The sequence below is a fragment of the Parus major genome, chromosome 4 (assembly GCF_001522545.3).
Source record: "Parus major isolate Abel chromosome 4, Parus_major1.1, whole genome shotgun sequence".
In the NCBI taxonomy this organism is placed as follows: Eukaryota; Metazoa; Chordata; class Aves; order Passeriformes; family Paridae; genus Parus; species Parus major.
The window spans coordinates 19,827,859-19,848,403 of NC_031771.1; the positions used below are offsets into that span (position 1 = coordinate 19,827,859).

Genomic DNA, 20,545 nt, shown 5'->3' on the forward strand with positions numbered 1-20,545 from the left:
GCCGCCGGCGAGGGGGCGGGGCGGGAGCGGCTGAGGGGCCGGGCCGGGCGTGCCAGGCTGAGGGGCTCCAGCGCGCCGTCCCTCCAGCTTGCTGTCTCTCCGTCCGTATGTCCGTCCCTCCCCTCCGGCGGCCCGCGGTGACACAGGCCGGAGAACGCTGAGACAGCGAGGACTGGCCCTGCCTGGCAGGGAGAACACCGCTCCGCAGCGGGAGAGCTGCCAGGAGGGCAGCACCGGTTCTAGGCTGGCTGCGGTAATGAGGAGGAGCAAGACCGTAATTGCACCGTGCAGGTTGTTCTCAATGGGCGCCGTCAGATCGCCTCCCACATGATCTCGTATGCGCCACACGCGCAGGAACACATGAAGAACCATTTTACAATGATTGCTAGGGTTTATATTTTAACATACCCCGAGTTTATGTTGAACCTGTCAGCTATAAAGTTTGTGGCTTAGCTGTATTCGTATGACGTTTGGGATTCAGAGTGGCATTCAGATGGTCTGGCATTAACAGCATAATTAATAGGTTTTCTTTGTGGAAGGATGTCGTCATTTCAGTGGATCAAGGCTTTCTGGTCCAGCTCTAAGAGAGAGGCTGGAGAAAAGGAGGCACAAGGGTGACTATCACTCTCTGCAGCTCCCTGAAAGGATGTTGTGCCAGGTGAGACAGGATGAGGGGAAATGGCCTCAGGATGTGCCAGGGGAGGTTTAGGTTGGACATTCCTTTAGAGAAAGGGTTGTTAAACATTGGAATGGGCTGCCCAGGGAGGTGGTGGAGTCAAAGCCTCCAGAGGTGTTTAAGGAAAGACTGTATGTGGCACTTAGTGCCATGATCTGGTTGACAAGGTTGGGATTGATTCAAGTTTGACTCATTCTTGGAGGTCTTTTTCCAACCTAATCAATTCTGTGTTTATATTATTCTGCAAGTATAACTTATGATTCCATAGATGGAAGATTTCTTTATAATAAAATGCATTTCCCATCTCTACAGGACTGCAAGGTAACACACTTCAGAAGCATGACACTGATAGAACTACAGAAGGCAGTCTTGATGCAAGATCACATCATATCAGTTATGGGGCCTTGTTGTGAGTCTTTTTTGAGAGCAAAGAGAAATATTTGTCTGTCACATCTGGTAGACGATGAGAAGAAAAAGCATGTGCTGAAATGGATCCACGAACATAAGTGATGTTTTTGGTAAATGAGAAATTAATGCAACACATCTATACACTTTAACCATGACTGTAGAGTTTATCACATGAATGTCATCCCTGTGTCTATTATTAACACTGTCTTTGCAAGACTGTCCATGAGAAGAGGGTAGAAAAGGGTGAAAATTTAGTAAAGTAAATGTTCTGTAGCAGTGGATAAAGGCACATCACTTACAGTAGGGTATAGTAATAATGTATTATATTAAGGTGCTGTTTTTGAAATGGCTTCAAATATTGGTGACAACCTGTACAAACATTTATAATATTACTGTCATAATATTCTCCTAACATCATGTGTTGGTACCCTTTAGCATTTTAATTCTTCACAGGCAGGAGCAAAATACTATAGAGTAACACTTATTATGACAAATCCAGAAACAGTATCAGATGTTTTACCTATCAATCCATTAATTCCCAACAACTCAAAAAGAAATGCAACCTACATCATTTATAGCATCATATTACATCAGTTCACTTGCTTTCTCAGTTGAGCATAGTATTATGATTGCCAAGCGTCCTTTTAGAGCCAAAAGCGTTTCGCATAGTCCCATCAGATGATCAGCTTCAGGATGTCTGGTTTTAAGTGCTAGATTGCACACTTGAAGAGGGCATTGAACCCTGCTGTTTTTAATTCACTTTGTGTCTAATAAGCAAGCAGATAGCAAAGGCAGCAGAACAGCTTTGGTGTAGGTAATTGATCTTTCAGAATGCCAGCTGTAGCAGAGCCTTCTGCACCTGCAGCAGCCTCTCTGCTTTGCAAACACGTTTTGCCTCCTGTCTTAAACAAACAGGAATTAAAAAAAAAAAATCCCCATCCTTCGGCTTTGTGCCGTCTCTTGTGGATTGCTCCTTACATGCTTTGGCCACCTAGGCCTGGAAGCTGAGCAAGATGACTGTGACAGCACTTTAAATTCACTGTTAGTTACCAGTCAACACTGAATTCCACTGTGATGTTTTGGCACAAAAGCCTGAGGCAATACTAAGCAAGAGCAATATTACCTTTTCTTGCAGAAGGGCAAGACAGTTATTCAAATTCCATCAGTTCATAATTCATCTGACAAGGCACAGGAGTACTAATGGGCGGCATTTCAATGACAAAGCTGGTTCCAGCAGCACAGCTCTTCGTAACACTAGGAATGCTTTGATCTGCTACTGACATTGAGAAAAAGTCCCATCTGAATGACTAAATCTACTTCCCATCTCTAAGATGAAGATATAAATGGACTTCTTCTGACTAAAGATTGGCCAACTCTAATATTAATAAGTGTGGCAAGTTTGAGAAGTTCGTATCTTAAAAGAGGTATAGTTGAGGACTCTGAAATTCTTACTTCCCACCAAGTAAAGAGTCCTCAACCCAATTCCTCAAATCAATCATTCCTTAGATCCAGTATCTCTGTCTTTGTGTCAGCTCCTGTTTTTTGATCTATGGATTCTTTGACATTTTCCAGGGAAAAAGAAATGCAAGCAGGAGTGACTCGAGAAGAGAAATGGCAGAGCAGCACAGTGAAAGCCATAGTCGTGGAAGTTATCCCATTGCCAATCTCACCTCGTGCCACGTGCACTGAGATAAAGAGCTGTGGTCTAAGAAAAGTTCAGTCTGTATCTATAAGTCTAGTTATTTCTTAGACACTCCATTTCAGTGGGAATTCATAGGATAGCAATCTTTTTGCATGGGGAAACTAGAGCTTTCTGACAGAAAAGATTTATAGAGTCAGAGGTATTATCTACCTCAGAATATTTTAAAATCTAAACAATATACTAGCTCATAATGTGATTTGTGTTCATTTTCTAGTTTTGCAACCATAAAAACACTTTGTTTTCTGCTTAGCAAAAGTGTGAGTGCTGTGTTTAGGTTTAGAAGGAATTCTGAGATAAGAATTTCATCACCCAACTTCATCACTCAAGCAGTGATACAAGTTGTATTGGCCTTGGTTGGAAGTACATCTGCCCCAGATACGAACATGACTTCAGCTTCCCTCAAGAATAACAAGTGCAAGTACTGACTAATTACTGTTATGGGTAACACTGGTGATTATTGAGCTGCTTTTTCATATGGAACTTAGCTCTCAATACTGGCTAATAACATCATCTCGCAGGACCAACCCAACATCATTATAATGTGATAACAACAATGTTGTTAGTATGACTCACAAAGCATGAAGCGTGTCTATACATCTACAGGGTTAGAGGCCAGAAACTGAAGCTAAGGCATACCAAATAACAACCAACAACCAGTTTGCATCGTGTCTGATTTTATTTTCTCAAGACAATGTGTATCTGAACCTTTATTTCCCTTTGTGTCAGGCACCTCAAGCTGCTGCCTCTGCTCCTTCCTTGAGAGGAAGGGGTGGGAGTGGTGGCACGCTTCCTGCCCACGGCTCTGCGGGCAGGGGCAAAGGAGCGGCCGGGGCTGGGGCTGTACCACGGTGCTGCTTGGGGCGAACATCACAAACAACACAGCTCTGTTTCTGTAGTGGGTGCTGTGCCTCAGCAAGCCCCTGTACTGGAGTTTTTTATAGAGCTCTTATCAGGGATTATCCCCTGACAAGTCGGTACAACACCGAAGCAGGAAAAGTGTAACATACCTGGTCCATAGCTCACTGTCACGCAGTGGCTGCAGGTGTGGTTCCAAGCACTCATACAACCAAACTCCAAAGGATAATAATTATCAGGTGGTTCTTACAACCATTTTATGGACACGACAGTGACAGGGTTTAATGAGATGAAACATATGCATTATTCCACAAAAAAGGCACACAGATTTGCAGTCCTAAATTAGGGATAACTGCAGTTGGTGTGGGTAGTCACCTCCCCTTCCACTAGTGTTGCTACTGGACCATGGTCATTAAAATGGATATAAACCTAGACTCCAGTAAGTGCCAAATTTATCTTTTTCACTTTCTACTGCTAAAAGCACTGGACAAACTCTGCAAATTTGGAAGCTTCTCACTTCCCAAACATGGATTATTGCTTCAGGTGTGTACCCAAAAGTTCAGGTATAATTCTTGACAAATTATTGATCGAGATAATAAAAATAATCATAATCATATATAATAATGCTTGTCCAAGGGGACAATCGGTATTTATCCTATAACAGAACACCATATGATCTTCTTAAGGTCCATTAGGTTTTTCAAGGCCCTCTGAGTTACTTTCAGTCATTCTTTGTCATACAAGACACATTCAACTCAGAGGTTTAACTTACAGTGTTTGCTCTGTAATACCACTCAGGAGAGTGACTATTTCCTCTGAGTCTGTTTTTAATGGTGGTAAGATTTTCTGCAAATCCACCATTCTAAGTAATCTCTATGAGAATGTTCCCTTTCAAGGGTTTCCTTTATTCAGGGCTAAACCACCTGAGCTGCTTCCACCCTCCCCTGTGAAGATTTTTGTTTCTCCTGGGAGCCTGGGTCAGAATTTACTGCAAGAACAATCCCTCAGGAATCATTCTGGCACCTCCTTCCAGGAACATCTTGTAAACCTGTCAGAAGGTCAGGGAGTGGAAGAAGGTGGTGGGATGAGAGAGTGCACAACTGCAAATCTGGCTGTTGTAGGCTTTAGGTTGCTGCCAGAGTGGTAGGAAGGGAGGCTAGCAGAGCAATTCATCTCAGAGCCCAGCTTCTAGAGGAGTTTTCCACCATGGCCTAGCCAACAATTGAGCTAAAAGGCACTGGAACACCTGTTTGGCCAGCTCAGTCAGGAGTTCAGCCCCCAGACCTCTGTGCAGGTAGGAACTTAAATTGTCTTGCTGAGAACAGAGTGGAAAAAGCCGACTGTGCAAAAAGTTCTCATTTCAAATCCAAGCAACATTTTTTTCATTGCTTTTTGATCCAAATGGCTATAGAGATACTGTGATCTAAAGGGACTCTATGTCCTTGCCCTCAGAGCAGAGAGCTGATCCAAAACCCTCTGGGGAGAGCAATGAGGAGCACAAGGGGGTCAGCATGTGCTGGAGGAGGGCCCAGATAACGCAGTGCAGCCTGGCTGCAGGGAACCACCTCCTACCCTCTGTCGGGAACAGGCTTGCTCATCTGAGCTATGGAAAGAGCAGTGCCAAAAATGCTGTCATCTCTGCCGTGACATAGCTCTCCTGTCTGTCAGACTACACAACAGGGTGCATCCAGGGCCTCTAACACTTTATTAGGACTGTGCAAGTGAGCTGGTAATCCCAAAGGAAGGTTGTGGATACGTTTAAGCTGATTTCCTCACAAATTTGTGTCTGGTTCTTCAAACCCACCTTCTCTATTCACATCCAGTGACAGCTACCACACAGCTGGATCAAAGATACCTGTTTACTTTACCTTTGGTATTGACACTTCTGATTTCTCAGATGTTATGCAGAGCTGCCACAGTAAACATAGCACTTGTAACAACACCAGTGAACAGGTATTTTATAGTACTATTCTGTATAGCTTATATCAGTGGGCCTGCTTAGAAACAAGGTAAATAAAATAAGTTTATTTGAACATTCTCAAAAGGCATAAAATAGTATTATTAGAGTGATGACAAACCATGGCTTTTTGTTTCCCACAGTGTCATAGGAGGAATACACAATGCCTGCAATTATGCTACATCTGACATTCTGTGCTCAGTAACAGAATGTTACTGAATTCTGCTTGTGACAGGATCAAGTAGGACTTTGTTTCTGGACTACTTCCAAACGTGAGGTTGGTCTTCATGAAAAATCTGCACATGTTACCCTTCAGCCACCTGTAAAAAGGAAGCACTTAAAAAAATTACAATTTACTTGTTTGCAAGGCCACTAAATGGAAATTTTTAAGCCTTTCTTACTCTCTCTTATTGCATTAACAAAACCAGAAACCTTCCTGCAGACAAGAACAGAATAACCACAAATATTCTTGTTGGGTTTATTCAGGGCCTCATCATGTGCTGTATGCTTCACTACCTGTGTATCTCTGAGTCTTGATGGGTGTTCATTTGAATTTCCTGCTTTTCCACCACACTAGTTAAACCATCAGCTTTTTCAGCTTTTTTGGGGTTTGGGGGGTTTTTTTGGTTTGATTTTTTGGTGGTTTTTTTTTTTTTTTGCTTTAAGAAAATTAAACTGTGAGAGACTGCTACTTAGAAAACACACCCCAGAACTATTTCTAGATTCATCTCCATCTTGCTATTTCATGTATCACTATCTTTAGGCACATCTTCAGGCTTCCACAAGATTTCCAGGTTTGATACTTTAGATTATTTTACCTTGGAAGCAGGGACAATGACTCTTCCTTGTTCCTGCAAGCAGCAACCATAAAATGCCAGTGCTGTGACAACAAATCAGCTAAAATAATTTTAATTTAAAAACATACCTCTCTCTTGTTTTGAACTCAGAATACAAGTACATCTATAGACACATGATGTGAACCTAGTAAATACAAGTAACAGAGGTGAAAATGTGAAGAGATTGATAAGTGGTATCTTCAAGAAACGGATTCTTTGCCTATCCCTCTTGTCTGCTTTCAGGCAGGAAAAATCTTCCTTTTGAAGTGGGCCTTCTTGCTCTGTATAATGTATCGGTCTGTAATCATCAGGAAAGCTAACATTTTTCACCCAGAGGTATTAATTTATTGAAGCTACTGACTGTGCACAAAATAATGTTTCTTAAAGGAAAGACATTGCTGCCCCAAATCACAGTGACATGTATGTCGGTGTCTAAAAGTTTTACAGATTTTATATCACCAAATTCACCAGATCAAAGCACATGGCTGTGACTATTAAGGACACTATGATGCTGTATTTCAGTCTGAGTGATGAACTGTTAAATGTGTCCCACCTATGCATACACCTATGAAATAAGACTCAGTAAAAATTGTATTACACATGAAATGGGAAAAAACCCCAAGAACAGGACAAGGCAGCTTTTCCTTTTTGTCTTGCAAAAAAGCTATGATTTTCTTAGATATTACCATAGCTCTTTTAGTACGTTTCAGAAGTTTGAACTATTCATCATGAAGGTAGATCTGCTAAAAGCATCAGCCGTTTAAAAATATCAAGCTATAAAAAGTGGGCAGGCAGAGAGCTTACAACAAGTCCACTGTTCTAGGCTAAGCATGGTCACTGAGCTGGGAACAAAACTGAGAGCTGGACAAAAAGGAGGTCCAGCCATCTAGTGGTAAATTACCCCTCTGTGCAGCCTGCTGGTGTCTGCCTTCTGGAGGGATGCTGCATCTCAGGGTTTTGGTGTGCTCTGGACAGGGAGAAAGGGACAATGCCCAGATTTTGATTGGTTCAGGACTCATAGTGAGACATTTAAGGAGCAAGCCAAAGTGCAAAGGACCTGCAGCAAAACTGGGAGAAAGCATCAACCACATCACCATATGAACCACAAGGGCAGCTTTGGCTGAGTGGACAAGGAAGAGCCTGCACTCAGAATTCTGCACTATAAAGAACATCTGTTTACATGTGCCTGCTTACAGTGCTTGCTCACTTTCAGAATACATCTTTGTCCTAACGAGCTTATTTATACTTGGTACCCTGCCTGCATCTGTACAGCAGCAGTCAGAGAAAAAATTGGGCAGTTTTCCATAATCCCATAGCAGAGAACAGCATGTCCAATGGGTATGCACAACCAAATGGTGCAATGCACTTGTGTCCCACTTTACACATGGAAAAGAAAGGTTTAAGCCAAATTGTCACATTTGAAACAAGGATGATGCAATCAAACAACTAAAGAAAGCCATATGCTGAGTCCAAGCTGGAATGAAACACCCATAAATTTATTGAGAGTGAACTGTTTTATATTTTCTATGTTGTTACAAAGCAATAGAAAAAACCTTGGCAAAGCCAGAATAGACATCAAAACAGTAAACCATTCAATACTTCAAAGGAAGTTTAAAAACCAAACAATTTGTATGCTTGAATACCTCTCAGAATTCAGCCCAATATGCCAGAGCTCCCATTGCAAAAGTGACCTCAGTCCTTAGAAGACCAAGACTCCTTGAAAGCAGTCAGATGCAAGTCCTACAGGGCCTAGTTTGCAAATTGCTTAGGCACTGAAAAGATGCACAGTGGGATGGTGTAAGCAATCTGGATATGAAATGACCATTGGTGAACTCATTTGACTAGCTAATTTGACTGCTACTCAACACTTCTGAAATATCAAATTTTGTCCAAAGCACAATCCTGTCTTGGTTTACAGACACATGAAGCTGCATTGCAGGTTGTACTCAGCTTCCAAACACTGGCCAAAGTGCAGTCATGGTTATACCAGGCACTGCCAGGTGAATATTTCCATGAAACTCCAGATAGTTTACTTTCTGCTGTGAGAATTTTTATAACTGAAACAAAAGCTTTGTTCCAAATAGTTATTGCAGCATGAACTGATTTTAGCAGAAATATTTGTTCTTTATCAGAAAACACAGTGGAGGGAGCACAGAGGATAATGCTTCCTTTGAGGTATCCAAAATCAACTTGGTGTTACTTGCTGACAGCCACTAATGTAGAAAAGAGATACAGCTGTGTCCTCCCAGAGTGGTATCAGCCACTTTATCTCAAACCCTCACTTCTCTTTGTGAAACGTTTCTGTTCCTCACAGTGGATAGCTAAAAAAAAGCAGGGAGGAAACATCTGGTTACTACTTTGAAATGGTATTTGCTATTGATTTTCCAATGTAACACTAGAAAATAGAGATGCAAATTCATCATGCTTGTTTTGACAAAGTTCTGTTCTAAGGAGTATTTGGCCATGGGAAGGGTGAATCTCCCAATAAGCAATTATGCTCAGTTTTCATTTGGCCTTTCCCAAGCACACTCTCTTACCTGGCTAACAGGATAAATTAACTCCCTGGTGCCTGAAACATTGTGTTCCCCAGTGGGATGCCTCACACCATCTGGCTTTACCACTTCCATTTAACTAATGGATCACACCTGATATTTGCATTGAATCCTACACCACATTTTCAGATCTGTCTGAAACCACAGATGTCAGAAAAGAAAATGAGGATAAAAATTGTACTTCTCACTTCTCTGTTTTACCCACTGGGAAGCTGAAGCAACAGGTAAGGTGTAATGAACTTTCTTAAAGCATCACAATAAATCAGTGGCCAAGTTTGCTGCCTGTTCCTGTAGTCAGCAGTAAATAGGCTAGGGCAGAATGCTGGATGTCAACATCCTGCACCAAAATATGACAGTCTGCTTTTCCTTTCTTTTTCTGGTGAACAAGACCTCATCTCTGGGACGGAGTAGTACCCAAATCTGCATTCCTTTGCCATATGTTTTGGAGATTCATTGAAACAGGGTTATTTTTTAAAGACTTGGAAGTGGAATTTAAAAGCTGCTGACTTAAGAAAAAAGGGTCAAGAAGGAGAGCAACAGAAAAGGGGTCAATGTTTTTGGGCAGAAAACATGAAAACAGCACCTCCTTCAATTTGTAAAACACCCATTGGGGTCAGGGTGGGGTGGTTTGGCAATGAGTACAAATGTACACAATCCTGGAGACATTTGGGGCTGTCTGCACTTGGGGCACCACTGCTGTCTCACTTTCCACTGCTCTGCAGGTCGCCTGCTGCGCTCTGCAAACACACTGATCTCCTGTGGTTATTTTTGAAGCAGCTCCTTAAAACAGATGTCCTCATATGTGTCTCTTCCCTGCTACACAAATAACACTTTTGCCTCATGCTTCTGTTGTCCTTTTGAACTAAATTCAAAAAAGAAAAAACATGGGGTAAAGAAGAATATCCTTTCCCATTGGTGATTCCTGTTGTAACTTTATGGCACTGTCACTCTGGGGCACATGAATTGCCTTTGTGCCCTTCATAAAGCAACAAAGGTTATCTCTTCTCCTCTGACTTCCAGCTGCACTGCAAACACCACAGGTCTCATAAAAACCTCCTCTTGAGTAGGACTACCAAGGAAGGATCCACATGTACCAGTTCCCCTTTGTCCTCCTACAGCTACCAGTACCATTGTTTGGCACCCAGGCATGCCTGCTTTGGGCACCCCAAACTTTTCCCTTGGAAGGAATCTTCTCAAATACTTTGTCCTTGATTCTCCTGGTGAGAGTAACATCGATATGCTCCTAAAGAAGCAAATGGAATGTGTGCAGAACAGATTAGCTTGAGATGGAATGATTAAAGGGGATGCTAAATTGTGGAAAAGCATATGAAGTAAAATTACCTTGATAGAACATTTGGCCTAAATGTCATCATCTGGTACCTTTTGTGCACACAGGCACTGATTCTGCCAGCCTTGCTCACTGAGTAGGCAGGAAGTATCCTTAGGGGTTTAAAGGGAACTGATCAATAAGGTACTTTCCATGAGTGGAGGAAGCAAGCACAAGCCAGCAGAGGTAGAAGCTGGTAGAAGGAATTACGTAAGTCTCTGAACTTTGAGCCCACATGTGAAACCCCAGATCTGAGAAAATCAGTAAGAGTTTGGGGATTTTGGCTTTGGATGGAGAGGTTTTATCACACAGCTTATTGGCAATGTTTCTACCAAAGTGCAAAACTAAACTAATTTGCAGAGCCAAGGTCTTAGGACAAGAGAAGAATATTTCCCATGTATCCAAGGTCCTATGCACAATCAGCAATGACATACCTGGAAGTTAAACCAAGGAATTATAATTTAGAAAATGAAACTTCTCAGAGACTGCCCTGGTAGTATAATAGCATTCCTGAATAGCTGTTTTAACACTGTTGTTAACAAGGCCTCTGGAATGCCAAACAAGGTTTCAACAATTGTTAATCCCTGTCAGTTTCATTTGCTTCTTCCTAGCAGACTGCAAAATTATCAAAATGCTGTCCATATCTACTCCTCCTCTTTGCCTGATATCTGAGAGCAAGGCACTTCCTTCAATCTTCAGTGCCTGCAGCAGCTTTTTACTGGTGTCACAGGGATTATAAACAGGCCATTGTGTAGGGACAAGATTTAAATTGGACTCTTAAGGTTCAGAACTTGTTTTTTTCAGTTTGTGAGTTATTTTTTTTTTTTTCCAACCATTTAGCCTCTCTCTTAACAGCCATGCTCCCCCTAATGCTAGAAGAGGAAAACAGCCTGCTCCAATGCAGTGCTGTCTAAGAGGAGATGGAAAGATGCTTGACAACACAGACAGGCCTTGCACACCCTGTGGAGGTTTTTTTGCCTTAAGTTACAGCTCCCAGCATGACTTGGCCAGCAGAAGAAACTGAAAATGGGAAGTGTTGCCTGCTAGGCACAGCTCTGTGCTATGCTGTGAACTATTACACCTTTCCTGCTTTAGCACAGAAAATGGGTCACAGTTGTGATTTCAGGAGGAGGTCATTGGCCCAATTGCTCAATAATGAGAAAGGGAAAACTTTAGCTGCTTTCCTGCCAAAAAAAATAATCAAAACCCAGCATGATGTGAGCCTGAAGATACACTCTGAAGTTACATACACTGCGTGGCTCCAGATGAGTGAGCATGTTAACCACACCCAAACACAACATCAAAATAAAGCAACTTAATTAGAGAAGATAAAGTAAAATCCAACATCCTCAGCCCCAGAAAGCAGCTATGCTGGGGAACATGGAGGCTCCAGCCTCTGTGCTGGCACATGGAGCTCATTGGCAGGGACACAAATGTGGCTACACAGAGTTAGAAGGACACATTGACAAAGGGTCAGGTCATGTAACAAAAGCATGGGCACATAATGATAGGAAATGGACAACAGTTTTAAACTGAAGAGAAATTTAAATTAGGTAGTAGGAAGAAGTTCTTTACTGAGAGGCTGCTGAGACACTGGGACAGGCTGCCCAGAGCAGGCATGGATGCCCCATTCCTGGGAGGCCCCGTCCAAGGCCAGGCTGGATGGAACCACCCTGATGCAGTGGGTGAGGTCCCTGCCCAAGGAACACTCAGTGCAGCTGCAGTACAGCATCTCCATCATAAACACTGAAGATCTCAGCATGATAGTGAGAGAGCAAAGAAAGAGAAGGTAGCAAAGGCCTTGTGGTGTCCTTAGCCACTGCAGGGGGCAGGGGTTTAAAATCCCCCACATACCTGTTCCAGTTACAACTCTTAACATTTCACTGTCAGCACAAAATAGGAGAGGACATTCTCTTTAGGGGAACAGGGTGAGGGTGGGAGACACTAGGATAGGACACCTGCTGCTGCTGGCTGTCCACCAGCCCTAGGACATGCGTTCCCATCAGGATAACAGCTATCCTTCCACGCACAGCGCAGAATTCACCTCTCTCATACAGCCGTCCTGGCAGGTGGGAAGATAGGCCAGGAAAACCCATCCAGGGTGGATGTGGCACCAGGTCTCTGACAACAGGAAGAGCTTGCTGCAGGTCACACCTCTCTTCACAGTGCCATGAAAGCCTGAGCCAGCTCCTCCAGACACCTTCTGTCCCCTACTGTCACCATCTGAGAGAAAAAACACTAGTTCTGTTTTAGTTAATTTTAAACCAGTGAAAGCTGATTATTTCTTAGTAAGCCTAATCCACGCCTGCTCTCTAAATACAAAGGGAAAAATAGGTATATTTTCCTTTATTTAGCAAGGAAGAGTAGACTGAGACAAAAAAACTCTTCAGAATCTACAAATCAGAGAACTTGGCGAGAGCTGTCCAGTTTGATCCTCTTTCTTTCTAACTAGCATTGCAACCAGGAGCTGAAATTCTGCTGGGCTAAAGCTTTCAGCAGAGCCTGGTCAGCTCTGTGCTATCAACACCCTCATCCTGCAGGCTCACTCACACTTTGAAAAAAATATTCCCACATGTCAGAAGCAGTAAATTTCAAAAGCAGCAAATTTCACAAGCAGCAGCCAATGAAAAATCATGGAAACTTAGGTGCCTGTGACAGCTGGAACAAAGGTTTAGCAATACATGTCACGTTGTCTGCATCAAACCATGGGCAACAGATGTACTTTGACACCAAATCCTCTTTCTTCACATTTAGGTGTATTAACTGAGCAAGGGCTTCCTCCCACATACCTATTTTCCATCACCCTTAATTCATGGCATTCTCCCACCCAGAGTGTAAAATGCAGTCACCTTTTTCTTCAGGTCACAGAGCAACTCCAGCCATGCTTGAAGCTAAGCAGTCTCCCAGCTGCCACCACTTGAGCCTCATAGCAGCTGAAGCTGATTTAAAGGCAGCAGACAGCAAAGTCACGTCAAGCAAAACTGATCCATTTCTGCTGCAGAATTTACACGTGGAAAGGCAAGGGCAGGCAAGAACAGTCCACAGATCTCTAAAAGAATTTGGAGCAAGGTGCAGAGCTGCACCAAAACGAAAGCAATGCAGGAAGGCCGCTAGGCTGCCCACATGCCCTGGGGACAGGGCAAGGTAGCAGCTTCATCTGCAACCATTACCTGTCTTGGCCCTCTGGCAACAGAGACAGAGAAAAAAGAGCAAAGTCTGCTCTCATTCCTCTTCTCTCTTTCTGCAGATGCAAATACTCAAATTTTCAGACTGCTTTTATGCCTTCCCATGCTTCATCACAGCAAATATTTGCAGGAGACAGTGCTTCTTTTAGAGCCATCTCCTCCTTAAACCTGGATTCTCCCTTCAGCCACTTCTGCTTTATAGGCTTTGCTTTTTTATTTGTGTGGTTTGCAGGAAGGATAAAGATGTTTCTCTCCTTACCCTCCCTGCAGGGGTGAAACCTAACAGGTTTGACCTAAAGCCATCACTTCTCTATTGCTGTCATTGTAACAAACCCACTCTTCTTTCTCAGGGTTTTCATCACAGATGCATACCAGATAAATCTGGCCTACCTGTGCAGGGGTGAATGACACTCATAAAATACCAGAATCCCTTATAATTTAATCTACAATACAATTTATAACTAGCAAAACAGGACCTGCATGTCCTCATAGGTCTATAATCCCTAGCTGAAAAAGCTTATATTAATCCTGCAAGGCTTAAAATCAATTTCATATACAGACTGAACAGAGTTAACCAGCAGTTCCATGGTTCCAGCTGTCTCATTCTAGGGGCAGACACCTTGTCTAATACAGGCAAGATCTATATGAGTAACACTTTGATAAGCATCACCCCAACTGGGCTGGAAGGGATTTGTAATTGGTTTGCTGCAAAGAGTCATGGAGAGTTTCATGTGGGCCTGTGAACCAAAGCACCGAGTTTGATGAGAAGAAAACAATCAGCATCTGGGGCTTGATGACACACACTGACAAAAAACTGCAGATGGGTGCCCTCAGTAACAAGAGGTTTTAAATGTTCATAGGCTTCAAGTGCTTTTATTCATGAGTATGCTGGAGCAGTACTGGTGTGCTCCCCTCCAAATACCAGCATCCTCCTATCATCTCCAGTGCAGTTGCTTTATCATTACCAGCAGAACCCAGAAAATTGTTTACAGAGGAGCAGGCTGGTCAGGTGATCTGGCAGCCTTAAACCTGTCTCTTTCTGACAAACACCACACGCTCTGCTCTAGGAAGGGGCTGGCCCTTACTTGGAACAGTAAAACAAGCCTAGTGGTAAATAAAACTGAAGTCAGATCCAATGAATATATCCAAAGGGAAGCGTCCCAGTGTGAGGCAGATAGGTGAGTTTGAAACCTGAACTTTGACAAAATAACAACTGACAGCAGCTGCAAACCAGAGCTGGCAGAGCTGGAGGAGTCACGTGCACTTCAAAAGTGGGCTTTTTTCTTTGGTTGGGAGAAAAGGAGCACTCTTTGTTTGTATCATCTAAGGCAAAAAAATTAGTGCAAGGTGGGTGAGGGAACAAGCCAGCCTTATTTTTAACAACTAACAAAATGAAACAACTGGCTGGCATCATGCAGTGCTTAGAGCAGTGTGACTCATACTGAAAGGACAAACAGTCTGTGACAGGATATGAGCTATCACATACAAATAACATCTTCTTTTTCCCCAACCAAATGCATATCCATAAAGCCAGAGAAAAGGAAGTACATCCTTGCTCCTGGTGTAAACCCACCTGATGACAAAGAACATCTGTCATTATGCAACTTTCCCATGGAGCCATTTTCTATGGCAGTTTGCAAAAGGACAGCCTGTGGCAGATACCACAAATGACTGACTGGGGGAGAAAACACTTTTGTCCTATGATTACATAAGATAAAAGTCCTTTTTCCATTGTCTTTCCATGTGCATGATTGACTGAGTTACAAGAAGAAGGTAAGTTCATCCATTCACAGTTAACTCACATGTAAATAGTATTTCATAAATATGCCCACAGTCCCTTGGCAGCCTTCACTGCAAGAGTGCCTCCCTTAGATGTGATTACATCTAAGGAAAATTATAAAGTCACACTTTGAGCACCATCCTTGAAGTCAATGAAAATTGCTTTACACTCCTAGTGACATCTGACAGCAAAAGGAAGTGTTCCAATTGCTTTAAGATGTTCTGCACTGAGTCAAAAAGCCAAAGCCCTAATTACAGTACCAGAAACCTGAGGATCAGCAGCCACATTCTTTCCCTCACTGCCAGCTCAGGGGCTGGCACAGCAGGTTCAGCAAACTGAGCACCAGTAGTGCCTGCAGGACTTCCTTGGTCTCACCTCAGTGCTCAGAGATGCCCTGTTCCACTTTGAACCTTGATTAAAGCTGCCCAGGCTGAGCTGTCAGCGTGACTCAGCGGCAGCACCGATACCCAGTGTTCACACTGAGCTGCTCACTCCTGTGCAGAGTTTGCATTACAGATCTCCTGAGAAACTTTATGTAAGACAAAGGCACCAAACACAGCCTATGCATTACATCAAGGTCCATAACAAACACAGTTACACCAATTTCATCTGAGAACTGAAAACAAAAATCCAAACTTGATGTAGCTATAAATCTTAAAATCTTCTCTCCCTCTATGTTTTTTTAAAGGAGAGTAAGTTATAGCTGGAATTCTCTATTATTTGAGCTTATCTTCAATCAGTTCTTGAAAGATTTGTCCCCCCTTACTCTTGGACCGTAGAAAATGTGTATCTTCAAGAAGTTATTATGTGGACTGGCTGATATTTTTGTAAGCTTAATAAATAAGAATTTTTTTATTAATAAATCACAGTAGAGATGCATGAAAGTTAATTTTATGGAGGTAAGATGAGGGATGTTCATTAAACTTCCTTTACTGCTAAAACTTGTGTACAAATAATGCACTATTAGTTTTAAGAGTATTTTTGTCTTCAACTAAATTTGTCTAGAAAGGAGTTAAGTTTTTCAGGAGGCAACATGATGCATCAAATCTTTTAAGACATTTCTTTGGCAGAGAAAAATCAACAGTTCTTCACAGAACAGCTGTAGCAATTACATCAAGGTCAGACTTTTACTCCTTTGCAGACACAGACTCTCTCTGCATGGAAACTCTGAAATTCAGAAATTTAGAAACCTGAAATTCAGGCTGCAGTAACAGGTCAAATTCCCTAAAAAGTAAAGTTAATACCTATAAAAGTGAGGGGTTTATACATATTTATACTAATATGTATAAAAGTATGTATGTATGTATAAAGTTCCTTCCTTTTTGTAAGCTTCATCATGAATTAATTATTCTAGAACAACCAAAGGAAGAAAAAAAAAAAAACAAACAAAAAACCCACAAAAACCTTCCTCTCAAGCAGACCCAAGTTTTGCTCTTGTTAATTCATATTTCTACATTTCCAGGTCAGCCATTCTGTCATCCAGGATAGACAGGATCTTAATTGGGACATAAAGAACAAGCAGAATAGAAAATAAAGGAAAAAATAATCGGGATCTTCTCGAAACATCTCTCACTTCAGCCTTTCTTCGAACAGCACAAAGTAGGATCTGGCTGACAGCATTTATTCCCTTGAAGGTCAGCTTTAAAAGAAAGAGCTACTGTAGCTACCTCAAAAGCCTGTGAAGCTTTCATTTTTTTTTCCCTCAGTGGAGGAGAGAGCGTGAACTCTGGAAGAAGGCAAGAGAAGAGGCAGCCATGTGCTGACCCAGGGAGATGCTCCCATGGAAATACAGCTCGTTCCCCACAGTGGGGTCCTGCTCTGCAGAGCCCAGAGGGGAATGCAGAAAGCTCCCTCACTGTGACAGAGAAAGATGAGTTTCCATGCTGAGTCACCTCTCTCTCAGTGCCTCTCCTATCTGACAGTGTTGAGCCAGCAAACACTGACTTTCCGTGGCAAAATGCCTGAGAGAGGAGATTAGGCTGCCTTTGTTTGTAGCTGTTTCATTTATTAGGTCACGAGGCTCCTGAAGTCATCATGGGGCTGTTTGAAAACAGCAACACGCGAGGCCAGAGCACAGGCAGAGAAGGTTCCTTTGCAAATGTGCACCGCTTGCATTTGGTTACTTTTAACCGAAAGAGGATTTACAGCATCAGCAAGTGAAAATCACACAGACAAATCACACAGCACCTACAGACAGCTCTGCCAAGTGACATCTGGACTTAGTGATTTAACTATTATCAGGGTGCTTGCATTTGAAACAACCCTGGCCCTCTTGATCAGGTGAGGCAGACTTGGAGAGGGGCACATAGCACTACTTTGGAAAAGTTGTGCTAATTATCAAGAGTTACTCTTTTTTTTATTTGTAATCAGATTTTCTGCTTCTGTAATTCCCTTCTTTTTATGACATTTATGGTTAAATTGCAAGACTTTCATTTACATACTGTTACAGTATGGTTTGCATGGCCCTAGGTGGAAGATAGTAAGTTGTTAACTAGGCTTCCAGCACTCAACAACTGAAACCCACAAAAATATGCAAACTAAACTGCAGAGAGGACTGAGAGAGAACAGAGTTTAAAAAAAAAAAACCCAAACCAAAAAAAAAAACCCACTAAAGCAAAAGCATCTCCACCCCCTTTTGTTAAGTGGTAGTTTTGACATGTCTGCCACCAGACTGAATTGAAAGGGGAGGCTCACTCTGAATTTTTTTGTGGGAAGCTAAATGACACAAATGGAAGTGTCTTTTTACAATGCATCCTGTGCTGGAAATTCAACTGCTGTGTCAACTTCACAAAACAGTATTATAAATTCATTCAGAAAGGGACTCAGCAAATTAATGAAGACAGATCAATCAGGAGCTATTAAACACCACAGTCTGAGGTGCACAGGTTTTTGCCAAAAGTGGACAAGGTGTCCCAAAGGAAAAATCACACTATGGATATTTCATTCTTCAAGCTGTTTCCTAATCATCTGTCACTGGCCTCTGTCGGAAACCGGACACAAAGTTCAGTCAATATTTTAACCAAGTCAGTAGGAAACCTTTGCTGTCAGCCTCAAGTTTAAAATAAGCATGGTTGAGAATACAGTATGTGCCAGAGGAAGGCAAACAGCAGAGCTCCTGGCTCCCAAGCGAGCCAGAAAAGTAATTTTCTGCATGAAATGCTCCAAGTAATAAAGTATCTTTAAAGCTTTACTGGCAGTAATGAAATTCTTGCATTTGGGGGAAATTTGGGGTTTTTAAACTGCCTCCAGAAAATAAACAGATCCTGGATTTTACCACGTGGACACACATAATGTATATCCCCTTTTAGTGACATTTGAGTCTACAGAACACAAGTTCCTATCAGCCCAGTTCAGTGTTATAGTTACATATAGTTCATTTTTCCTACTTGTACCACAACTCATAGTCATAGATATGAATTTAAAAATATGTTACATTTTTATCCTCCTGCACTGAAGGGGGAACAACAGTCACATCAAACTGGCACTCTGAAAACAACTATCAGCATTTTCAAAAAAAATCCACCATGGTTTGTGAGTTACTTTCCCAATCCAGGCAGCCACGGAGAACTGTTCCAACTGTGGCATTTCCAGCTTTGGACTGTGGCAAGGCACAAGGATAATTTCTGCAACTGTTATTTTCTTCTTGAACATCTCATGCCACTAGATAAAAGAAATAAGCTTTCTCAAGGGCTTGCTGCAAAAGCCAGCCCATGCCACAAACCCCTGCAGCAGAAGCCTACTGATTTTTCCAAATGAGTTAAGTCCTCCTTGCTGGGGCAGACAGGAACAGCTTTACAGGAAAACACAGTGAAGGTGTTTTTAGGTGATCCTAAACATGGCAAACACAATACCAGCTGTTGGGAAATGGCAAGGCACTGCTGGTTTGTGTTTACTGGAGCTCCATTTGGGATACGCTGCCTGCTGCTGTATTGCCAAATGTCTCCTTCCACGTGTGTTCACCACTTGAAGTTTTTTATAGAACCATCTTATTGCTGCTTGAGGGCAGATGGCAGCTGGAGGCCAGCACCTGGAAAATGTGTACTTGCAAGTGTTTGAGTCAGCATCCAATCATTTCAGCCAGGAAAGAGATGGGAGCAGGCCCAGCTGTCAAACCTTTCCAGAGCCTATCTGGAAACAAAACACACACCTGGTGAAGCTCCCAAACACTCCTGTGTGTGTGTGATCCGCAGCCTGATGCAGGGAAATGTGTAGCCACATCCCCTCAGCAGAACAGCCTTGCACAGAACAGAGAAAAGAGGATGCCTAAAAGCCAGGAATGGCACTGGAGTCAGGGAGTTTGCAGCCTGGGTGGACGGGAGCTGTTCTTACCTGTGCCTCTGGCAAACCATCTCCCCAAGCAAGCACATCATCCTGCTGGATCTTCCTAATATCTGCCAGTTCTGTGTCATTGAGGAGTTCCTTTTTCCAGGGCAAAATTCCTAAACCGCACATTCCTTTCCCTGACTCTTTCTAGAGCCTCTGCAGCAAAATCTAGACCACCATAGGTTGTCCCTGTGTTGCTTAATGACAAAGCAAAAGAGAAAGGAAAAAAAAAAACCCAACCAAGTTTTTTAAGCTGTCATTGACTGTTTTCTCCACAGGAAGAATGGAACAGACCAAATGCCACAGGGCCAAAGTTACTGGAAAACAAGAACTCAGTCCTCAGTGTTCACTGAAATTTGTAAAAAAACTCCAAACAACTAGGTCTCACGAGATGACCCAAACAAAAGATTTAAGTACTAGCTTATTTAACTTATTTCCCTTTCTACAAGCCCTCAAACTCAACTGAATTACTTTCCTGTGAAGTATCACAGAGATAGAAGAAAGGTAGGGAAGCCCTGTGATTGCATTTTCTACCCCAGCACTCCCCACACAGACATGAAGACCAGGATGGACTTTGGCAGACTATGAGGAAGTGACAAACATTTCTCTACCTTTCTTCCTTTTGTGTCACCCCAGAGTCTTCTGCTAACACCTGAGCTGAACACTGGACCAATGCTACAGCAAACTCCATCCAGAGAGCAAAAATCTTTTGTGGTCTGGTTGATGTTTACACAGGGACTTCACTGCAGAGCTGCCAGCTTATTTTCTTCCCCATTTTGTCTTCTGCAGGTAAAAGACCTTTACAGTCAATTGTCCCAAGGGAGACCTCAGGCTACAAAATGAAAAATATGAACTGCCCTGTCCAACAAAACCACTTCAGAAACTCTGATTTCTGCCCACTGTAGTAAGGGAGCAGCACAGGGTGAACTGGAAAGACCAAAAGT

General features: G+C 42.5%; 1 protein-coding gene and 3 long non-coding RNA genes across 5 annotated transcripts in view; 2 read left to right on the top strand and 2 right to left on the bottom strand.

Moving 5' to 3' along the window:
- TSPAN5 (tetraspanin 5) overlaps positions 1-15,580 on the bottom strand; it is a 98,851-nt gene extending 83,271 nt beyond the window's left edge. Inside the window, exon 1 of the mRNA XM_015623978.1 lies at positions 15,539-15,580. Coding sequence (XP_015479464.1) covers positions 15,539-15,565 — 27 coding nt within the window. The 5' untranslated portion in view covers positions 15,566-15,580. The remainder of the gene's footprint in view (positions 1-15,538) is intronic.
- LOC107202922 lies at positions 24-8,851 on the top strand. Of its 2 annotated transcripts, XR_001520918.3 has the most exons (3): positions 24-658; positions 989-1,194; positions 5,742-8,851. It is a non-coding gene; the product is annotated as an uncharacterized LOC107202922 (long non-coding RNA). The 2 variants fall into 2 exon arrangements; XR_001520917.2 differs by lacking the exon at positions 5,742-8,851 and having other exon boundaries at positions 66-658; positions 989-2,974.
- On the bottom strand, positions 5,741-14,219 carry LOC117244262. Its single transcript, XR_004497008.1, has 2 exons — positions 13,163-14,219; positions 5,741-12,536 (listed from the first exon to the last, which is right to left on the bottom strand). It is a non-coding gene; the product is annotated as an uncharacterized LOC117244262 (long non-coding RNA).
- Positions 15,581-15,665: 85 nt separating the features above from the next.
- LOC117244263 lies at positions 15,666-18,468 on the top strand. Its single transcript, XR_004497010.1, has 2 exons — positions 15,666-16,177; positions 16,741-18,468. It is a non-coding gene; the product is annotated as an uncharacterized LOC117244263 (long non-coding RNA).
- Positions 18,469-20,545: the final 2,077 nt, after the last annotated feature.